A 14,190-nucleotide genomic window follows, 5' to 3' on the forward strand; every position below is an offset into this window, starting at 1 on the left:
TACAAAAAACCAAACACAGCAAATCACGTCCTTTAAATCAGATGAAATTATATGCTGGTGGCACTGGGCATGACAGGAGTCTTCACCTTGGGACCCTGAAGCAGAGATGATTTCCAGAAGTGTGTCATAGAAAAGCCTCTATCAGTTTTAGTCAGTGCTTGTTCATCTATTTTGGGGGCATAACTTTGACGAGAGGGCCAATGGGAGGGGTGGGATGTATATCTGTAATTTTTGCTGTTGCTAAGATTAAACAGCAATACAAACACTACAGTATTACAATTTATGATTAGGGGGACAAGGGACACAAATAATCTAAATCCATCCAATAATTGACAAACAGATCAGTCAGGAGATCAGCTAAATGACAAAAAGATTGAAAAGAAGAAATGAAATCAATTACAGTTTGGAGATGACTCAAGTGGTAGAGCCACTGACTGACGGACGTCAATACATGACGGGTCTTGCCACTAGCGTTGACAAAAGTTCTGACATACAGGTTTATTTATCTGGATATTACAAATGTATAACTGAATATGAAACAATACTTTGTTGCAAAGCCTTGTGTATTTTGCACTGATATTGTGTAGTCTGATATCTGGTGACATTTGAGGGATTGCATGAACTCCACCGGTGTCATGCAAAATAAATCATATTGCTGTTTCATCTGGATGGTCTAGTCCTCGTACATACAAACTAAAAGTCATTCACATTTATCCAGTGTTGGCATTTAGACACATATGCCATGTAATGTGTGATTGCCAAAGGAACACCACTCCATAAGTGTAGTAGTGTACTTAGTAGGTTGAAACACGTGTGTCATTAAAATGTATGGGTGGTCACACAGCTGATGACATGTTACAGCAACTGCAAATTTATGTTCATATGTTATTCAAAGTACATTAAGCTCTTTTCAGTTCCATTATTTTGCATTGGTAATTACTGTATTATACAACCCAGGGTAGGCATTATCATTTCTTCAAGATGAGGGACATTTGATGAGTCAGAGGTCTGCAGTGATCATAAATCTCATGGGGATGTCATATTGTTTATTGGCAGTGCAGTTAGCCTCCAATGATGAATTTATGTTGAAGCAAGCCACCACATGCTAAGTAACTTCAGAATGAAGCCATCGATCCTCTGATTGATGCCCTCTGTGCCGCTGTTGCTCATACAGAAGCCATCTGCCTGATTCATTGCAGCATTTTGGAGGAGACAGTTTCCTTGATGGCTGCTGGTGGTGGAGAGTCAGCAACAAAAGAAGTCACAGTATGAGATGTTGAGATGACGTAATGATACACCACTCAAAAGGCCCTGCAATTATTGTGGGTTTATTGTAGGCAAGGAACAATACAAAATACAAAACAATCCATCAAACAGCAAAAAGCAGAAAAAAAGCTACATTTAGACTGAAATGTGCACAAAGCATGGTCTTTGATGGATATACACCAGGTTTCAGCTTTTTCTCATCTTCGTGTTCACATCACAAAATCTCGTTTTCATGCCGGAGACTGTGTGAAATGCAGAACAGAAAATGTCTCCAACACAGCTTTTAGTTCCCCAAAATATTACCTGAACTATGTCTCAACAAACGGGAAAGAAAAAGTGCACAAAGTAGTGGTACTTTACGCTACCATCTACTATCAACAACATCTTCTCAGTCGTTCCACTCTGGAGATTGTTAGCTTCCACTGACAGGTTTGAAATGATTGAAAACACATTGATTAAATGGTGGATTAAATTATATATAAAACAAAAAAAGCACTCCCTGGCATAAAAAAACCCACATAACACAATATTTTATTAATTTCACATTGCACTTCACAATCAATTTCAGACTACTACAATATAGATGGAAAAAGCTTGCTGTTCTGTATGAAAAGCTTTCCCATTCATTAAGTTCACTAAGTTTCCATACCCTCTGAGTGCTCTTCAATTTACACCTGTACCAGGCTAAATAAACTGCAGGACTTTTCTCTCTTTTAATGGCAGGGTGAGCTCTTAACTAAGAAACTGAATTGCACCAGCTCAAGAATGGCACTTTGTTGGGATCTTTTTAAACATTCCATCATTGCTCCGTGGTTTGGCCTGGCAGATAAATCACAGAAAAGTACTGCGCTCTAACCTAATATCCGTGAATTAATGCCACACAAGTTATTTTACCCTTTTACAACCAGCCTCGCCATCTGCACATTGGGGTTACACATGTCTCTCTACACAAACTTTGTGTAGAGAGAAATGTGTGACTTTGACTCTCTTGGTCAAAGTCCTTCACTGGCTCCTCAGAGAGTCCACAGTGGTCGCCTTCAGAGAGACCAAAGCAAACGTATGTCATTTTTTTTCTCTCTAACCATATGATTTGAGGCGATCAACTAAGCAGGTTCATGTGTCCTTGATGTCCTTCCCTTTCTTTGCTTGGACCTTTTTGAAAGGTCATGTAATTCCATGTCAGTGCCTGTCTCTCTAGTAGCAAGATTAAAATGTCACGGTGTTGAGCATTTCGACTCAATTGGATTACATGGTTTCTGTTAGGGCGGTACATGAACAAAGAGGACGTTTGTTTGCTACATGTAATCTGTTAAGCACTGGTGCCGTTGGTACAAAAATATCTTACAGCTGGGTGATGGAACTATATTAGCACTGATCAGAAAAGAACATTTCCATGATTAAAACATTAGACACAGATTTACTGGCAATAACTTGCATTGCTTGTCAACAACCCAACACGAAGACAGAGCTGTCATATTCAGTTTGCGTAAACATTTACACAAAACATTAAAAACTAATTTCTTTAGTATTTACTCAACAGAAAATCAAATTAGTTACATCACACACACACACATAATACATTTTATGTATATACCAGGTGCAGAGAAAGAAAACAATTAAAGCTCCAATAAATATAGAGAATAAGATATTGTGCTTTGCCAAAAAGCCTGTAATTAATCACAAACAGCTAGTTAAAATTCACTATTATTACTGCGTGAAAGTCCTGTCGTCACAGGGGAACTACAGGATTCAAAACATAGACTGTATACAAAGATGGAAGTCATGACTGCTCCAAGGTTTACAGAAGCCAAAACGTCTCAATCACTCCCTAGTGGCTGTTTGCAGTAGAGGTCATAATTCATGTATTCTCTAGGTTAGTGGACATGGGCCAAATTGCTAAGATTTTTTCTCAAAGATGGTTTCAGTCATTTCAGGTAGTTCTTATCATACTGATGTTTGTGGGTAAGTTTGGTTTAAGTTAGTAATTGGATGCGATGACTGAGAATAGTTGAGCACATGTATATGGGACTTTGCTGCCACGGCTCCCTCCCCTGATCACTACTGTGCAGACTCTGATGGTGGCTCATTGTCCGTCTCTATATATAGTCTATTGTTCAACAATCTGCAGCTATTATAACAGATTCCTGAATTTAGCCTTACCCAGGTGATTACATTAGCAAAGTTGCTTATAAAGTAATGCTTGTAAAATAATGTTAGTAGCGGGGAAAAGCATCATCTTCCTTATAGCTAATGCCTACCCAACTAAGACAGTTAGTGACTAATGCAGTCCCTTTTTTTAAATAATAATTCCTAGTTGTAAATGCACAAATCCATCAAGTTACTGCAAACAGTTTTGTGTTACTGCCCAACAGAACCAACCTTACCTAAATAGGTTGGTTGGGTTCCTTCGAGGAAACCGTGTTTGCACAGAAAACAAAAGCTCAAGAGCTCACGAGGTAGAAATAAGTGTGGTGAGGAGATACTTAATTTTCTCCTTACTACATTTGAGTTTCAAGCTGAACCGAAAATGATTAACTAAACTTATATTTGAATAAATATTGACATACCCAGCCCTAATATATCTACTGGTGGAACAGAGGCTGTGGTGGAAGTCTGGTTAAACCAAACCAATCGACTGTAGGTGATGATGAACTGCTCTCATGCTGCTCTCATGCAAGTCTTTACTGTGACAGTTTGGGTTAATGTTTATAGAAAACATGTTTCTGCATTACACTATATACTATTAGGGTTGGGTGCATCACACCCTCCAATGACAACATGTTTTCCATTTTCCAGTCACATTTCATTAAAACTGTGTTTTCAGCTCTTCAGTGCTGTGCAGGTGTAACAAACAGCTAATGAAAACAAATTTTCGTTATTCTGTACAGAATACTAAAAACTACAAGGCAGCTAATTTTTCTCCAACCTAGCTGGCATCTGGTAAATGGGCTTGTCAAGTATAAGAAACATTTCAGAGTGAAAACTCCTCAGATAAATTAGAACTGACTGGCCTGTCCACTGAGTGACTTAATCCATACTGCAGCTGTCAGTCTCTGATATCTGCTGATATGGGGAGCATGTTTGGTTTTATTCATACTTTGACATCACCCCCAGGGGAAGGCTCCTCATACGGTATCCTCTTTGTGGGTCGGTACTGATCTGCTGGTGTATTGAACGCGTCCATTTCTGTAGTGAAGTGGTCGGGACTTTCACCGTTGGACGTCTCCTTGATGACACTGTAGGTGAGTGCCACACTGTAGGAGGCTGGTTTCTCCATGCGCTGGGTGCCGCAGTGACACAGCTTCTTGAAAGCGGCACGGAATTTCTGGGACATGGCATTGTAGATGACCGGATTGATGGCACTATTTAAGTAGATGCAGAGACGGCAGAAGAGCAGGAACCAGGTGTCCAGGTAGGCCTTGTCCAGGAAAGAGTTGACCACCACCAAGGTCCGGTAGGGCATCCACAGCAAGGCGAAGAGGATCACCACCACAGCCAGCATCTTGGTCACCTATTAAAGTTCAGTCGTGAGTTAGTAAATGCAGCAACAAAATCAAATGACAGACGAAAAACAGTCCTGGTGTTGCAGCCTTCACCAACCAGCAAAGCTTCTACTTATATTATTTTAATGAAGCTCATGAGGTCACTGTGAAGTTTGACCACAGAAATCTAATCAATTCATCTTTGAGTTCAAATGAAGGTTTGTTTCCGAAAATAAGAATTTCACTCAAGATGTTTCTGAGATGTGCTTTCACAAGATCAAAAACATCAATGTAACTTTGACCAAATTGGAATCACTTCATCCATGAGTACAAGGAATTTGAAAGGATCCCCTTGAAGCATTCTTGAGATATCCTGTTCACATGAATGGGACAGACCAGAAAACATGATGCCTCAGGCCACTGGCTGTCACCGGTACAGATGCAAAAATAATGTGTAACAGCAAGTCATGATGTGTGACATGATGGGTACAACAACAGGACCCTGAGACTGAAGCAGCTAAATGGAATGCAGCATACAGTATTCTAAGTGTTTACGCATGTGGTTTTCCTAATGACACATGTCAAAATGCCATTTATTTAAAAAAATGATATCATGGAATGAGCTGTTACACAGTATTCAAGAGAATTTTTTTGCACAAGGGATACACATTTGAAATTGAGCACTACTGTTTTTTGTATTTAATTCACAAAAATCTCAAACGGAAATTTTCCTGCTGCTTTTACTGTCTAGTATTAACACAAATATGACAACGTATTTTTTACATGTGTTTGCCCTGACCACGATCATTCATCAAAAATGACTCCACACAACAACAAGGCGTCATGTTTGGCTTTTTGACAAATGCAAATTTTAAATACATGCAAGGGAGAAGCAGCTGCTGCCAGCAGGCTCAACGCCACCAGTTTCTCAGAAATGTATCCAACGACACCACCTTCCATTGTTCCCTTTATTGCTGTATGTGTGTGTGGGGGAAAAAAAAACTTGAGTTTGTCAGGACTGTAAATGGGCACAATTGTTGCTCTTCTGTTTTGTTTGCTTTCCTCAGACGGAGTCGTGTTTGCAATGCTCACAAGAAGAGTCTGCATGAACAACCCTCTCATCCCTTTTCTCACAGATTTCAGTTAATGAATTCTTACGTGTTAAATACGATTTTTTAGAAATGGCAGAGGCCATGAGAGAACATTTTTTTGTTGAACTTAAAAGTTAAAATAGTAAAAGTCACAGAGTTTCTCTTCTGCATTTTTTATTACTTCTGAGTAAAATGCAGATATACAATCTCCCTTTCATTATACCTTTGCATTTGCTGTATAAAATTACCTGACAGCTGTCCTGCTAATTGTACCGTGTACACTAACTGTGCATTCAGGTGCTCCTTGAAAAAGTCCCATTTCCTGAGATTCAAATAACTGAATTCATATTTATGTGTTTTGAGCACCTTGACACCTCTTTTCAATATTTGCAGGAGAGCAAAGGAAAAGGATCAGGTGTGATATAATTAATTTAAAACATGTGCATATTAATTGTAAAACCATCTTGAAATCTATTAATTTAAAAGCCGACATCTCAAACGAGGACCAGCGTAAGTTCAATCAGGAATATTTCCAATTCAATCAATCTCAATTCTCTCACTTTGATAATAATCAGCTGATTGTGGGCTTTTTTAAATGGTCAATCCGCTTGTGCTCTCTTTCAGCCAATCATGCGGCTGCTGTCAAACTCCTCCTCTCTTCTGCAGTCAGCAGTCATTCAGTTACGCGTGTAACCCAATCTCCTCCAGTCTTCAGCAGAATCATCATCAACTTATCTGGATCCTAAACCACCACCAGTGTATATACCAATGGGGGATTGATATCCTATGTTCTGCTCCCCCCCTTCTAATCCTGATGACATCACATAGGGGTCTAAAACGGCAAAAGACTATAACATTCAACTTCACTGTCTCTATGCGCATTTCAACAAATGTTGTTAAACCGTTGAATCAAAGTCTCTCCGGATTGAACTACTGTTTAAGGCTGATTATGTTCATTGGTTTAAGTGATGCTGTCAGCAATTCGTTAAGAAACAAGATCCCCAAACCTTCAGAGTTTGTTCCGAGTCTGATTTGAGATGGCGTTTCACCAGTTGGGAACTCATTTTTTACATTATTTTGAAATGTGAATGCTCAAAACTTCCATCATCATAAGCTCATGAGTTCTATCTGACGACAGCTATAGTATATGCTCAATGAGAACCCTAGGATCTTTATTATTATTACTTGTTACCTGGAACACCCATGGGTGTCACTAAATTAACTAGGTGCTCAAAGGATCAGTATGCCCAGCATTAAAAACTATTGTCCCAGAGCTTCATCCACTAAATAACAGTGTCTGGTCAGTGAGCACAGCTGCATCTCCACCCAAACACTTGACTTGAGTCAACTTGACTAAGCCTATTCAGATTAACAGGGTGCAGCCACACTGCTGCTTAAATATTGATGAGGTGACTTGACTTTGCTTAGGTCCAACCCAAGATATCATAAGAGAAAACACTCTTGTACCTATTCATTATTTTTAAGAAAAGCTCAGTTTCTTTGTTTGACGTAAAGTGAAATAGGAAAAGAAGGGCAGCACACAAAAAAGTTTGATTCATTTGTCAATGTCTTTCTGGTGCCTTTATTTAGAAGGTGCCGCTGATGCATTGTGAGGAAGTGCCTTTATCAGAGTTTCAGTGAGTTCTGCTTTTGAAGGGCACCTAACACAATAAGCCATCAGGAGGGACATCAGCTACACCTGATCCTCACAAAGAGGCATTCAAGAGCGGCAAAGACTCATCAAGTTCTCAAGTTACAGGCTAAGTATTCCATGAAAGACAAAACAAAACCCCAAACCATCATTAATGGATATCTTCATGAAAATAATACCTAGAGGTCTCATTAAGTGGAGCTATGTTCATATTCAGTAACTGTTAAACTGCAAGCTAATCATGAAACTGCATTTGTGCCTGTTTTTCATTCTGTTAAAGACCCTAACACTAAAGCTGTTCAGTCGTCCGTCTCATGCATGTCTTCAAATGTATGTTTCAATTAGCTGAACGTTCTACACAGGGCACGTAACAGCTCGCGATACCTCCGTTGAAAACAGCCTGAAGCATAGTATTATCTATTTTACTGCATTTTTGAAACAGCTAACTACACTAATAGCTGAGGTAATTTAAAACTAGAATCACAGAGCGTCGTCAGCCTGACTTTATGTAGAATAAGACCATGAGTCACCCTCATTAGTCTGTTGGTCCTTTAACGTCTTGTTTTAGCATGACAGAGTCCGGAGAGAAATGTTCCGCTTGGACAAACTTGGTGCAGAAGTCATTGCCACCACATGCTCTACTACTCAAAAAACTGTAGACTAAGAGCTTTTCTTTATCTTTTTGTTTCATCACATTTCTCTCTTTCTTTGGTTTGATTGAGCTGGGAACACTTGAACGCATCCTTCTGCTCGTCTTTACAGGTGTATCTCTTTCCCTGTTGATTACTTATTGAAGGTTGTGTCCTTTAAAAAATTAGCTCACTGCTCCTCTGATGAAAAACCTCCGACATAGCACCGCAGCTCCTGATGCAAATGAGCCGACCACAGAAAGGATCCAGACTTTGATCACTTCGCTGCCTTCTTTGTCCCTTTAATTGATTTTACTCTAAACAAACATGACAGATTAGAAAGAGATTTCCTGTGGAGACACCAGGGGTACTCTGAATATGTCTGGCTCAATGACGTAGACTCAACCCAGAGGTCTCTACTACCGGGCGAGTTCAACACACCCTGGATATCTTTCCGATCACCGGGTGAACCTAACGATCACAATCAGGCTAAGCGGTCACACAAAGTTGTTCATCAGCTCAATAAATCGCCTACACACCCAGTATATGAATATCAGTAATTTATGTAAAGAAACGTAGAGCGACGCAGACAGTCTGTGGTACTGTGAGCTCATTGCTCCTACGTGTCAGGCTGGTTAGGTTCGGCCCCAGCAGCTGATAAAGGTTTATCCTTCTCTCCGATGAGGATCTATATCTTTCATTTAGATGCTCATCAAAGTAGGTCAAAGGATTGTATGGGTCTCTGAAGACCCTGGTTCTCCTCAAAGACTTTAACAATCCACACCCAGCTCCACTGGATGCTGAAAGAACGCTGATGTCATGTTTCAAAGGAATTGATTGGTCAGTGGGCAGAGCTTTTATACAGGTTGATCTCTTATCACCAACTTCACCGGCTCCGGAGAAGTTACCATGGTGATTTAACCCGATAAGAAGTGAACAAGCTTCATAGAACTAGAAAGCCCAGAAGAAGCAAATCCTAGGATATCCAAGTATACAAAGGATCCCGTTTCTGAATTTCCCACGGGATTAATAAAGTATCCATCCATCATCTATCCATCTCAGTGTGGAGACAAACATCTAATGTTGATCAATCAGTCCTCTGCTGAACAATCAAACAAGCCTGTTCAAGGAACAGTTTTTCATTTTGCTTAACAATTCTTATTAGTTGTTTATGTGACTGCCTCCCAGCTGAATATCTACACAATTACCTTCAACACTGAGGTTATCTTTTCATTGCTGTCCGTCTGTGAGCAAGATTATGCTAAAGTTACTGAAACGATTTTCTTGAAGCTTAGAAGAAGAATTGGTTGTTGGCCAAGGAAGAATACATTACTCTCCAGCGCAGATTCAATTAAGATAGCGGGATCAAGGATTTTTTTTTTTTTTTCATTTGTTTTAACACTGCGAGGTACTGCGAAGAACAATTCTCGAGAAATAACCCAGAGTTTTTTGTCTAATGATTTCAGAAATCCCAAGAACCGTTCAACTTATTAACTTCACACTTAGCATGTGTATTGCTTCGCATGCAACGACGTGGAGTGTCAGATTTGATGCAATTTGGAAACGTGAAACATTGCAAAATAAATATATGGAAATAAACAGGTGTAATGGAAAATTTGACCATAATACAACACTATATATTATTTCTGCTTATGCATACTATTTCTGCTTGTGTAATTGGAAAGATTACATCAGGGCCACATATCTGAGACTGTGCTCGTCTCCCCCCCACCAGGACCTCGAAAGAGGCCTTCAGCCTGTGTCTGGGTCTTATCTCCTGGTATTTTACTATTCACTCAGTTCATACACATAGTTCACACACACAAAGCCACACACGCACACACACAAACAGGTATCTCTTCACTGCAGCTGCATTAAAAAGCACACGGCTGCAACTGTTGCTTTGTCATTCTGTCTGCAGAATGCTCTTGACATGCTGTATGCGTGTCTGACCTTCCTCGCAAGGAATAAAGTATACTTAAAAGACTATTATTTGCTAATCTCTTTATTTCAGAAGTCTCACCAGGTCACACATGTGATGCCACGACAACAGCAGCCAAAACTTCAGTTCGGGGTCTGTAAAACGGAGTGGAGCGTTACTGAACTTTGAATAAACAGGTGATAAGCTGTTTGTGTAGCTGGTGGTGCAGCTTCCAGATACTGTGGACTGAGTCCTGCAGCAGGCCTTTATTTGCCCTGGTTCAATTACTGCAGGTCACATTTACATTGTCAGGAAAAAATAAGCTGCATCCAGGTTCACCACAGACCAGACAAACAGCCAATTCCAAACAGGTAGGTGTAGTACGGACATTTCACTGGTATCTTTAAAAAACAGATGCCATTGTGTGGATCCAGAAAATGATCCAGATTTTGTGAACCCAAATCAGTATTTCTTGGAGGGTGATTCTCTCAGTTTGTGTAGAGTGACAATTATTCCTTTTAACTTCATAGGAGCATGGACATTTTTCCCATGTTTAATGGGAGCAGTGTGCAGAACTTTTCTAATCTCTCTACATGTAGATGCAATACGATGATAAAGTGGCCTGTCAGCTTTGGCGGAGGTGCTCTCTGGGTGCCCTTGTAGTTTCAATAAGCAATAGGGTGAATCTAGATATAAGAATAATAATTATAATTTGATAGAGCAGATATTTACCTGTAAAAAAAGAGAGCTTCAAAACAGTTTTGAAACCTATATAAATTAATCAAATGTATGGCAGCAAAGGTGTTGGGAAGAACTGCTACTTGAAGAACCTTTATTTATTTATTCAGATTGATTTCCAAATTGAAAGACTGCTCAAATCTGTACATATGCAAATTTAACAAAGCCAGGATTTGTTATATATTATTAAAGAGGTGATAATCCTGATGTGAAACCTCTGGTTTGTAATTAAACATCCTCCACTTGTGTGTTGTGGTGTTTGAGCTGCACTGAGTAGAGTTTAATTGGACTGGAAAGGGGCTCCAGTGAGCGAGACACCCAGTCCTCATTATTTCTTCACCTTTGGGTAATTCACTAACGTACATGGGAGGGATTGTTCCTTATATGAGCACAATGAGCACGTAATGCAGACACGCATGGTGGGTGTGTGTAAAGATGATAAAAAAAAACAAGCCAAAAGCCTATTTGGGTTGGGGTTAACTCATTTGGAGTTTGGAGCTGCCTCAGGGCACCACACCCCCTGTCATTCCAGGAGAGCGTCTCCTTGTGATCTGATAAACAAACGTCGAGCTCTGCTATCTACCTGAATGTCTGCCACAGGAGAGTCTTAGCCTCAGAGCACCCACTGTTATTTTCAACTGCGTCAGGAAGATGGAACAGAGTCAATTCAGGGTCAGCTTATACCGGTCTGGATATTTTCTTCTTTTTTTTTCACAATGAGAACTTGCTATAAACCTCAGGGAGCTCAGCTGCAAATCCAACAAATAAGCTCACAAATGAGATATCTATTGGCTATTAAGTAAAATAAGTAAATTTCTTACTTATATATGCACTACATGTAAAGCACACATACAACATGAAACACTTCTGGTGAAATAATACATGCTTTATGGTCATTTCTGTATTTTGAGGCAAGGGTGACCACTTTGACAATTTAATAGAAATAAACTATTCAAATGGGTAAAACTTGTAGTTATTGATACACATCTTGCATTACTGTTATAGAGTCGGCCTACATTTAGCTTCATAACATTGTTTGTGAAATGTATGTTTTTTAATAATTCAAGTTTCTCCAGGACTGAAATGACATAAAGTAGATGACTACTTTGATTTAATTTTGATTGCTTTACTCAGAGATATTCATTTATATACACATTTTGATCGGGAGACTCGCCGATGGAACTGCTGGTTCAGATCATTAAAATAAGAAACTAAATATAGCTGCACAGGCAGATATATGCCAGAACACAAACTATGTAGATAACAGCTTTCTTAAATTGTGCAGTTTCCAAATTGAAAATGTAAGATGGCAAAGCCCCCTGTGTAAATCAAACCAGCTGTAAATGATATGTTTGACTGAATAACTTTTGGAGCACATTTGAGGAAGATTGCTGGGAGCTTTATGAAAAGAAACAGGAACATGTAGAGTATGAACAGGTGACATTTGGTGCATATCCAGATAATGATCCAGATTTTGTGAATCAAAATATGTTTTTTAGGGAGGGGATTTTGTTTCAGTTACTGGTAGAACTATAGGCAATAAAACAATATCCAAAAATCTCGCTATATCATTTCTTTCAATAGCAATAGCGCAAAAGTTCAATATGTCAATATATTGCAGTGTGCATTGTGAGGAGTTATAACACACAAGTGATCTATCTCAGACTTGTCAAATTCTGTGCTGTTTATTAGTTTATGTCATTCTCTGCTCATAGAGGAGAGTTTAAAACCACAACCTGCAATCAGGAGCAAATCTGTTTTTCAACCAAACTGTACTTGACATGTTAGACAGATGGAGTTTGAAGTGGTTTAGAGTGGAATAATCACGCAGTCAGTGATTATAAGAGGACAAATCATGAAATGATGAAGGAAGGCTCTTTTTTTAAATTCTACGTGTGGGCAATGTATGAATGAGATCATGTGCACATTGTCATTTGACAAGCCGGGGAGCCGAATGAGATCGATCACACTATAGTTTCGGGTTCGAGGCTCAAACTGGGGGGGACAGCTGACCTGGGGTCACGCTGCAGCTGCCTTTCCTTCCCTTTACACAAACACAGTGATGGAGCTGGTGAACAAACAGTGGCCCACCTGTCTGCGGGAGGCCGCCGTGGTGCTGCTGGAGCTGCCGGAGCTCATCATCCTCCCTCCCTGGCTCATCTCCCTCTTCCACTTCTTGGTGCTGCCGTCCTTTGTGTCGGACGGCAGCGGGTTCAGGAAGAGTATCCTGGCGATCAGCCCATACATGACCGTGGCCAGCATGAGGGGCAGCACGTAGAACGCCGCGAAATCCGTGAAGTAAATGGGCAGGTAGTGGCTCCTGGACACTTTGTAGGCGCAGCTGAGCAGCACCGCGTTATCGTACACCAACTCTTTGGTGTCCGACAGGAAGAGCCACATGACGCAGTAGACGGAGGTGAGCGCCCACACCAGCAGGATGATCCTCTTGGCCCGGGACAAGGTGCACAGGAACTGTGCCTTGATGGGGTGGCAGATGGCGATGTAGCGCTCCACGGTGAAGGCGGTGATGGAGCAGGAGGACGCGTTTATCCCCAGGTACTGCAAGTAGGTGATCCCCAGGCACCCTACGTAACCGTACACCCACTGACCGTACAGGGCGTCGGTGATGTTGGGCAGCCCGGCGGCCGTCAGCACCATAAGGTCGGCCACGGCCAGGCTCACCAGGTAGCAGTTGGTGGGAGTGCGCATGTGTTTGGTGGTCAGCACCACCAGGATGACCATCACGTTCCCCACTATCCCCACCCCGCATATGAGGCACACCAGGAACACACTGAGCGCCTTGTACTCTACAGTGTAGTCTGTCCATTGGCCCAAGGTGTGATTGTCCTGCACCGACGTATCATTTAGCACTGTCATGTTATCCATGGTGAGGTTTGCCATTACAGCGGGAGGCTGGGACTCTGTGCGCTTTAACGAGAACCACACCAGGCGTTCAAGATCAATACATCAAATCATGAGGGCCCCAAAAGTCAGAAAGTGCCAACAGGAGCCCAGCTATGAATCCTGCAAAAAACTTCCCTTCATCATCCAGATGTAATCCAGTCCCACTGCGTCTGCTCCAAATCCAGCCTGTGATGCTGCATCATGAAACTCCGGCACAGTTCTCCATCACGTCAAAACAAAGAGTAGGAAGTGAAGCCTCGGTTGGTGTTGGTAGAAGTTTGCAGAGCGAGGATGTATTGCAGCTCCGCTCCGCGCTGCGCTCCTGTCTCCCTGCTCACCCGGTCATGACTGAGCGCGTCCTGCCCAGCCCTGCCTCTCAGACACTGTACACACAGCAGCTCGCGGTGCACTCACACTGAAACCCTTCTTTTACCTCCACCGGTGGGGACTCCCCGTGCAGGCGGGTACATCTTACTACACAAGGACACTTGACGGTTTTACTGCACGG

The 14,190-nt window shown here is 41.2% G+C and overlaps 1 protein-coding gene across 1 annotated transcript; it reads right to left on the reverse strand.

The window, feature by feature from the left end:
• Window positions 1-1,318: 1,318 nt before the first annotated feature.
• On the reverse strand, window positions 1,319-13,926 carry trhra (thyrotropin-releasing hormone receptor a). Its single transcript, XM_062398329.1, has 2 exons — window positions 12,870-13,926; window positions 1,319-4,777 (listed from the first exon to the last, which is right to left on the reverse strand). The coding sequence occupies exons 1-2, from the start codon at window positions 13,677-13,679 to the stop codon at window positions 4,358-4,360; spliced, it is 1,230 nt and encodes a 409-aa protein (XP_062254313.1). The 5' UTR covers window positions 13,680-13,926; the 3' UTR covers window positions 1,319-4,357.
• Window positions 13,927-14,190: the final 264 nt, after the last annotated feature.

The sequence above is a fragment of the Platichthys flesus genome, chromosome 11, assembly GCF_949316205.1.
Source record: "Platichthys flesus chromosome 11, fPlaFle2.1, whole genome shotgun sequence".
Taxonomy (NCBI): domain Eukaryota; kingdom Metazoa; phylum Chordata; class Actinopteri; order Pleuronectiformes; family Pleuronectidae; genus Platichthys; species Platichthys flesus.